This window comes from Oncorhynchus gorbuscha, linkage group LG18 (genome assembly GCF_021184085.1).
Source record: "Oncorhynchus gorbuscha isolate QuinsamMale2020 ecotype Even-year linkage group LG18, OgorEven_v1.0, whole genome shotgun sequence".
Classification (NCBI taxonomy): domain Eukaryota; kingdom Metazoa; phylum Chordata; class Actinopteri; order Salmoniformes; family Salmonidae; genus Oncorhynchus; species Oncorhynchus gorbuscha.
The window spans coordinates 67,410,999-67,419,336 of record NC_060190.1 but is presented as its reverse complement, the minus strand read 5'-3'; the positions used below and the strand labels follow the sequence as shown (position 1 = coordinate 67,419,336).

Below are 8,338 nucleotides of genomic sequence, written 5' to 3'. Positions count from 1 at the left end.
GGCACTTTACATTTACATTTAAGTCATTTAGCAGACGCTCTTATCCAGAGCGACTTACAAATTGGTGCATTCACCTTATGACATCCTTTCTACCATACCCGTCGAAAGGCACATAAATCGAATGTCGATCACCCTCTGAATGGCACACATACACAATCCATGTCACAATTAGAGTGGCAGCGTAGCCTAGTGGTTAGAGCATTGGATTAGTAACCAAAAGGTTGCAATTTCAAATCCCTGAGCTGACAAGGTACAAATCTGTTGCTCTGCCCCTGAACAAGGCAGTTAACCCACTGTTCCTAGGCCATCATTGAAAATAAGAATTTGTTCTTAACTGACTTGCCCAAGTTAAATAAAGGTTTTTAAAAATTGTCAGGGCTTAAAAATCCTTCTTTAACCTGTCTCCTCCCCTTCATCTACACTGATTGAAGTGACATCAATAAGGGATCATAGCTTTCACCTGGTCAGTCTCATAGCAGATGTCTAATCTTTTGTGCACTCAGTGTATACTGTATGTAACCGAGCCTAGACACTACTGAATATAAAAGACGGCCTAGAATAGATCTGTAGTTATATTTTTTGTCTTATGTCACATTTCATGATTTGTACGGACCCCAGGAAGAGTAGCCGCACAAGCCACACGATGAGCATACTCATGAAGTTGCACTCTGATCATTTGAAGGTTAAATAAAAGCTACAAAATATTGTATTTTACCAATTTTATTCTTGTGTAATTCAATCTGTCATACAGATACGTTGTATCAACCCCTTGCATTGAGTAACTAGTGAGGTTTGTCCTGTTCATCATCCTTCTGTCTCAAATATCATTTGCCAGCAGTAGTTTGTGCCTCTTGGTGTAAATTTATAAAAGCATATAATTAATTATCAACTACAACAAACAAAAAAAGTCACTATAAAACCTAAGATTTCAGGGACAGCATAATGAATTGATTGCCTTTTATACCATTCAATAAAAGCAATTCATAAAATGCCCACTTACATTTTAAATTTACAAAATGGCGAGCACAAACACAGGATATGCTGAACAACAAGGCAAATAAGCAAAACATATCAAATGCATGCAGGAAAGCCTATATATACACACATACGAAAAACATTATACAAGTTTGGAAGGGTCCATCTTTGAGTTGATATTGACATAGCCATGGCAGTGCCCTTGGCTCAACATCAGCTCCAGTGTCTGGCACACTTGCAGGGTAGGGTATTACATGCATGTAAGATTGTACAAACCAAACTTTTCCCTCATCTCCAGTTCAGATATTTTAACCAATGTAGGGTGAACTACGCACAACTGTCAAGACGGAGGATGGTGAAAGGCAAATCTGTACATGGCTCCGGGGGAAGAAAGTGTGAATTTGCCCTTTAGTTCTGACCAAGTCCATAATGTTAGGTGCAATTGCCTATTGTGTAGTATTTTTCCTCCATTTCCCCAGTGTAACTTCAGCAAGGAATTCAAAAAGGCCTAGAGACTGAGACCCCTCACTGGTACTGTCTGTAGTCTCCTCCAAAGGAAGGGGCAGGCATGGGGGCTGGCTCCTCAGCAAACTGGGGACCTGTATAAAGAGGAGAAGAGGTGAGATCAGGGATAATCTATTGAAAAGACAACTGGGCAGTCATTTGAATTCGCTATAAGCCTTCATTGCAGCCCTGAGAATCATCTATAGCATAGCTCAGTGACACTCACCAGTTGGGAACTGTGATGAAGCAAATCTAGTAAGCAGGATCCCAGCACCCTCTATCAACGCCAACAGTATACCTCCCATTGCTGCAGAGCCCACCATGGCCACAGGTCCATCTGAGGAGAACAGTAGAGAAATCAGAAAAACAGACCAGCCTTGACAGTAAACCAAAACACAACATTTACAGTGCACTGTGAAAGTAAATCCGACCCTGTTCCCTTTTTCCACATTTTGTTACGTTACAGCCTGATTCTAAAATGGAGCAACTGGGGGAGAAGGGCCTTGATCAGGGAGGTGACCAAGAACCCAATGGTCAATGACAGCGCCCCAGAGTTCCCCTGTGGAGATGGGAGAACCTTCCAGAAGGACAACCATCTCTGCAGCACTCCACCAATCAGGCCTTTATGGTAGAGTGGCCAGACAGAAGCCATTCCTCAGTAAAAGGCACGACAGCCCATTTGGAGTTTTCCAAAAGGTACCCAAAGGACTCAGACCATGAGAAACCAGATTCTCTGGTCTGATGAAACCAAGACTGAACTCTTTGGCATGAGTGCCAAATGTCACATCTGTAGAAAACCTGGCACCATCCCTACGTTGAAGCATGGTGGTAGCAGCATCATGCTGTGGGGATGTTTTTCAGTGGCAGGGACTGGGAGACTAGTCAGGATCGAGGGAAAGATGAACGGAGCAAAGTACAGAGAGATCCTTAATGAAACCTGCCCCAGAGCGTTCAGGGCCTGACTGGGGTTAAGGTTATCCTTCCAACAGGACAAAGACCCTAAGCACACAGCCAAGACAATGCAGGAGTGGCTTCAGAACAAGTCTTTGAATGTTCTTGAATGGCCCAGCCAGAACCCAGACTCAAACATCTCTGGAAACCTGAAAATAGCTGTGCAGTGACGCTCCCCATCCAACCTGACAGAGCTTGAGAGGGTCTGCAGAGAAGAATGGGAGAAACTTCCCTAATACAGGTGTGCCAAGCTTGTAGCATCATTCCCAAGAAGAATCGAGGCCGCAATCACTGCCAAAGTTGCTTCATAGTACTGAGTAAAAGGTCTGAATACTTATGTAAATGTCATATTTTTTTTAAATTAGCATAATTTCCCCAAAACCCGTTTTTGCTTCGTTGTTATAGGGTATTGAGTGTAGATTGATGAGGGGAAAAAAATATTCTAAAATGTATTAACAAGGCTGTAATGTAACAATCAAGGAGCCAAAATACTTTCTGAATGCACATTGAGTGAAAAAACACTATGCCTACACAAATGTTCAGAATTGAAATGCACATATTGTGGGTAGTGGGTATTTTTTACAGGGGAATAAGCATGGGAAAATACATAGCTCTGTTAAACAAGGAACAAACGGTGCAAATGTTCTTATAAGATACTGTAAGAGTGCGTTTTGTTTCGAGTATGATGTGGGATGGAGAAAAATAAGAAGGTCCTTCACAGCAATGCTGTCGCTTGTGGACTTGAAATGAGAATTACTAACCAAATGAGTCCCACCATTACGCCGGCGTAAGTCTGTGTGATTAACAGCAGCTGAGCTAGAGCAGTGTTTGTGAGACAAGGGCAGATCCCAAAGCCGGGTCTTTTTAGAAACATTTCTGTAGAATCAATGTTTTGAACCACAAACTATTCAAATCTATGTATGAAAAGAAGAGACATGCTTTGCTCTATGACGCTACACAAGAGTCATTAGAAGGGGTTCATCCACATAAAATATCATATTAGTGTCTATGATACTGTAATAAAAACTCACAGTTGCAAATCACAAACTCCTACAATTTGTCACTGACTAGTTGGATATTAATTTCCCAGTGAGCAAACAATTTCTGTACTTAAAGCATTCATTTAAATTCATTTTTATCAGGCTTTTGCTTTGACCTTGTTTTTTTTATTGACACTTGTTAGTAAAACTCATGAATACAATTATTTATGTAAAATTGTTTTGTGTTCTACTTGTAGCCCTGGTTGTCCTATAAAGAAAATGGTAAAACACTTAATTGGGAGTCTAAATATAAGGGCTGAACATGCAGATAAATGTAAGTCCATTTAAAGTGATTTTTGATGGGGTCTTGGGACTGATAGGGTTAAATTATCACTCACTTCTTGCTGCGAGGATAGCTCCAGTCATGGCCCCGCTTGTGATGGAGTTCCAGGGGTCCTCTTTCTCCCTTACCTTTACCAACCCACAGTCAATCATGGAGAAGAGTCCTCCCCATACTGCAAAGCTACCTACAATAAAAACAGAATCCAGTTTCAGAGAAAGCAACAACGCATTACACTCAGAGAATAAAATAAGGACCAAATATGGCAAATACGTTTCAATTTGAATGTGCACTCACCCCCCAACTGTGGGGCTCTGGTTTTGATGGCAGTCATGCTACCTTTCAATCGGTGGCTCATCCCCTGAGAACAGAAAGAAGATGCATCAAAACTTCTCATTCGTCACACCTCACTTAACCCCTTTTCATGACTCCAATTTCATTCCATTGAACCATTAGAGGTCTCCATTAGCCATGTGTGGCAAATGACAGAAGGCTGCAAATAGAACTAATGTGCAATACCGTTTAGGGAAAAATGTGGAACTTAACTCATAAGCGAGAAACAAAATGTCAAATACAAAAGGCACACTTACTGTAAGCAGTTTAGGAACGTTGCACCCGGCTTTATTTTAAGAAACACAGAAACGTGGAATGGAACAATGGAAATACGAATGCAAGGTGAGAGGATGTGTCGTAGTGCAACAGCCGGGTGCAACTTTGATAAACTGCGCAAAGTATGTATAACTGTTTTACTTGAAACATCCTTTCTCACTTGTATGAAAGTTCCAAAGACTTCCAAACTGTAAATTCAGCAAGGATTAACAATGTTTCTAAATGTTAAAACAAAGCATTGGGATTGTAGTTCACATGGAGCCAGCTGTCCTCCAAACCATCCATCACCTGAAAACCCAAGATGGGGAACGACTGTATACCACCTTGGGTTCTCCAGAGCCACACCTCACTATGCTCAACTCATTCAGCAAAGTGCTAAATTCTGTCAAACGAGGGCTGTAATTGACAGGCATTTTCACAAGTTAAAATGTAACTGTTCCTTCAAATCACAAAGGCTGTATCAAACATAGCTGTCAACTTTATTTTGCACATGGGTGAATTTATTTACATGGCTTTACATACTGAAGGTGAATTTCTGAAGCCCTTGACTGCCTGGAAGATCCCTCCTCCAATGGCCCCCATGGTGAAAGCACCTCCACAGTCATCCACAATTCTCCACGGACTGCAAAAACACAGTGTGTTCAATAAACACAGATAACCACACCACAGGTATCTAACAGTTTTTCCTCAGGATCATGGGTGCATTTAACTTTGATGCAACCAATATAGTTTTTACATTGTGCTGGAAGGTCCAGCACAGTGTAAAACTCAAATTAAAAAAAAACTCTTGGATCAAAGCTAGGGTGCATTTAAAATACATGAAAAACGTTTTGATTGCAACACTGAGTAGATACCGGTAGGCTAACCATAGATACATACTGCTTTACTCATCTCATATGTATATACTGTATTATATTATATTCAGTCAATACCACTCCGACATTGCTGGTCCTAATATTTACTTTTTAGATTTGTGTACTGTTAGTCGTGGATGCAAGGTCCGATCACTTCTAACACCAATGTAATGAAACAAGCAGGGAGCAGGTCTCGAACCCTCGACCTTCTAGCCCAGCGCGCTATCGACTGTGTCGCAAAAGCCTGCTTGAACGGCAGAGTCGATTTCCGCGCTTTTAAACCCAGGGTCGTTACAATATGATATATTAATGTATTAGTTAGCTATGCTTTCTCATGTGGATGGAGCATGCAGACATTTCATCACACACTATGAAATGATTGAGCAACCACAATCCATAGTTAACAGGCTAGTAACGTAGCAGGGGTAGCCAGTTACTTATCAACCGTGAACTTGGGAAATATCTAATCCGACTAATTGATGAAGTGTGAATCACAAAACGTACGCGTGAAATTATACGATTTTAACGTCGTTACCACCAACAACGTTTAAACGCTCAACAAGGTCATTGAAGAGTGCTTCCCAACAACGAACATGGCTTGCTTGCTAGCTGCGTTAGCTAGATAACTAATTTAATTAGCTAGCATCGTTAGCTTAGCTGAATATCTTCGGATTTGGGGTTTAAAATATTCGTTTTGATGAACGATATATTGATTGTATATTTTAACAGGTTATATATGTTAGGACACCATAATAACAAGACCGGTAAAGCTGTCTTGCACTTTAGCTAGCTAGCTAGCTACCAAGACTCACCACGGCTCCCGTGCGTATTCCTCCATTTTGTTATTTCAATGGTCCGCCAATCGTCACTAGTTACCAGTCTCAAACCCCGCCCATTTCTACCATTTCTCTTCATAAAATTTGATTTTTAACCCTAACCTTAACCTCAATACTAACCTTATGCCTAACCCTAACCTTAAATTAAAACCAAAAAAATAAATGTTTTACTAAATAGCCACTTTTGACTTTGTGTCTGTGCTTGTTTCCCCTGATGTAACTGCCAACAACAACCGGAGAAACGACTACGTCATCACTAAATAAATAATGTAGCTATTGCGTTATTACATTTTCATTTAATATTTTATCACAGAGTTTATAAACCCAGAAGCGCAGCATCGCAAAACTTCCAGGTACACTTGCGAAGCAGACTAAGCAGACCAGGCAGGGGTTTGAGAAGTCACTGACTGGCCTGTTCCGAGACGGATAGCATCAAACCCGTGATGTAATCATGAGTAAATTGTGACTGACTGATCTACAAATAATAATGAGTCGTTATTTATGATGCAAGGTGATTTGTAGATCAGTCAGTCAGCAGTCACCTGCACTGTCGGCTGCAATGTCAAACAAGGCGAATCAGAGAATTGAAAAATGATTCCCAGTTGTTAATTTTCATAAAATCTAAAAATGCACAACTAAGATTTGAGACTGTCTTACGTAGTTTAACATATTATTACTCCAATAACGCTCAGCGCCATAGTGCCCACGAAGCTCATCACAAAACTAAGGATCCTGGGACTTAGCACCTCCCTCCCTCTATAACTGGATCCTGGATTTCCTGACGGGCCGCCCCCAGGTGGTAAGAGTAGGCAACAACATTTACATTTAAGTCATTTAGCAGACGCTCTTATCCAGAGCGACTTACAAATTGGTGCATTCACCTTAAGACATCCAGTGGAACAGTCACTTTACAATAGTGCATCTAAATCTTAAAGGGGGGGGGGGGTGAGAGGAATTACTTATCCTATCCAACAACACGTCTGCCACATTGATCCTCAACACTGGGGCACCTCAGGGGTGTGTACTTAGCCCCCTCCTGTACTCCCTGTACACCCACGACTGTGTGGCCAAACACTCCCTGCCAGTTGCAATGTGGCTATCGGAAGTTAATAGTTGTATCCCACTGGAGAAAATCACTTACTGCTTGAGGAATAAGTTAAAGACATTTTACAGAATTTGGAAACCTTTGATTGACTATATGGAGAATCTCCCCCCACATCACATTGATTGAATCTATATATAATCTTCACATAATGTTTAACACGTAATGTATAATATGTAGCCTACGGCAGGTGACCATATGATCCAATGTCTCATTATTATTATTTGTTATTGTATGTTTGTATATACAATTCTTTTTTTTGTTACACTCGTCTGTTACTGTTACTTTGTCCTATCGTTGTCTAATATCTTTTCACTTTTGTTTTGAATGTTCTTAATTGGAAAATGCAAAAATAAAATATTAAAAATAAAAATATAAAAAGTTTGCTGACGACACAACAGTGGTAGGCCTGATCAACGACGAGACAGCCTATAGGGAGGAAGTCAGAGAACTGGCAGTGTGGTGCCAAGACAACAACCTTTCCCTCACTGTGAGCAAGACAAAGGAGCTGATCGTGGACTACAGGAAAAGGCGGGCCGAATAGGTTCCCATTAACATCAACGAGGCAGTAGTGGAGCAGTTCGAGAGTTAAGTTCCTTGGTTTCCACATCACCAACGAACTATCATGGTCCAAACACACCAAGACAGTCGTGAAGAGGGCACGACAAAACCTTTTCCCCCTCAGGAAACTGAAAAGGTCCCCAGATCCTCAAAAAGTTCTACAGCTGCACCATGGGGAGCATCCTGACCAGTTGCATCACCGCCTGGTATGGCAACTGCTCAGCATCTGACCGTAAGGCGCTACAGAGGGTAGTTCGTATGGCCCACCATAAAATTGTCAGAGACTCCAGTCACCCAAGTTAGAGTGTTTTCTCTGCTACCACACTGCAAGCAGTACCGGAGCGCCAAGTCTAGGACCAAAGGCTTCTTAACAGCTTCTACCCCCAAGCCATAAGACTGCTGAACAATTAATCAAATGCCCCCTCTCCATTTGTTTTGTACTCTGCTGCTATTCGCTGTTTATTATCTATGCATTGTCACTTCACCCCTACCTACATGTACAAATTACCTCAACTAACCTGTACCCCGCACACTGACTCGGTACCGGTACCCCCTGTATACAGCCTCGTTATTGTTATGTTAGTGTTAATTGTAATTATATTTTTATTATTTTTATTTTTAACTGT

General features: G+C 41.2%; 1 protein-coding gene across 2 annotated transcripts; it reads right to left on the bottom strand.

The window, feature by feature from the left end:
• Nucleotides 1-704: 704 nt before the first annotated feature.
• Nucleotides 705-6,725, bottom strand: LOC124003852 (mitochondrial import inner membrane translocase subunit Tim17-A-like). 2 transcript variants are annotated; one of them, XM_046312459.1, is made up of 6 exons: nt 6,707-6,725; nt 4,882-4,981; nt 4,048-4,111; nt 3,809-3,937; nt 1,706-1,816; nt 705-1,574 (listed from the first exon to the last, which is right to left on the bottom strand). In XM_046312459.1, exons 2-6 carry the CDS (start codon nt 4,939-4,941, stop codon nt 1,501-1,503), a joined length of 438 nt encoding a protein of 145 aa, XP_046168415.1. In that variant the 5' UTR covers nt 4,942-4,981; nt 6,707-6,725; the 3' UTR covers nt 705-1,500. The 2 variants fall into 2 exon arrangements, with proteins under 2 accessions (XP_046168415.1, XP_046168414.1); XM_046312458.1 differs by lacking the exon at nt 6,707-6,725 and adding an exon at nt 6,026-6,273.
• Between the last annotated feature and the right edge of the window lie 1,613 nt (nt 6,726-8,338).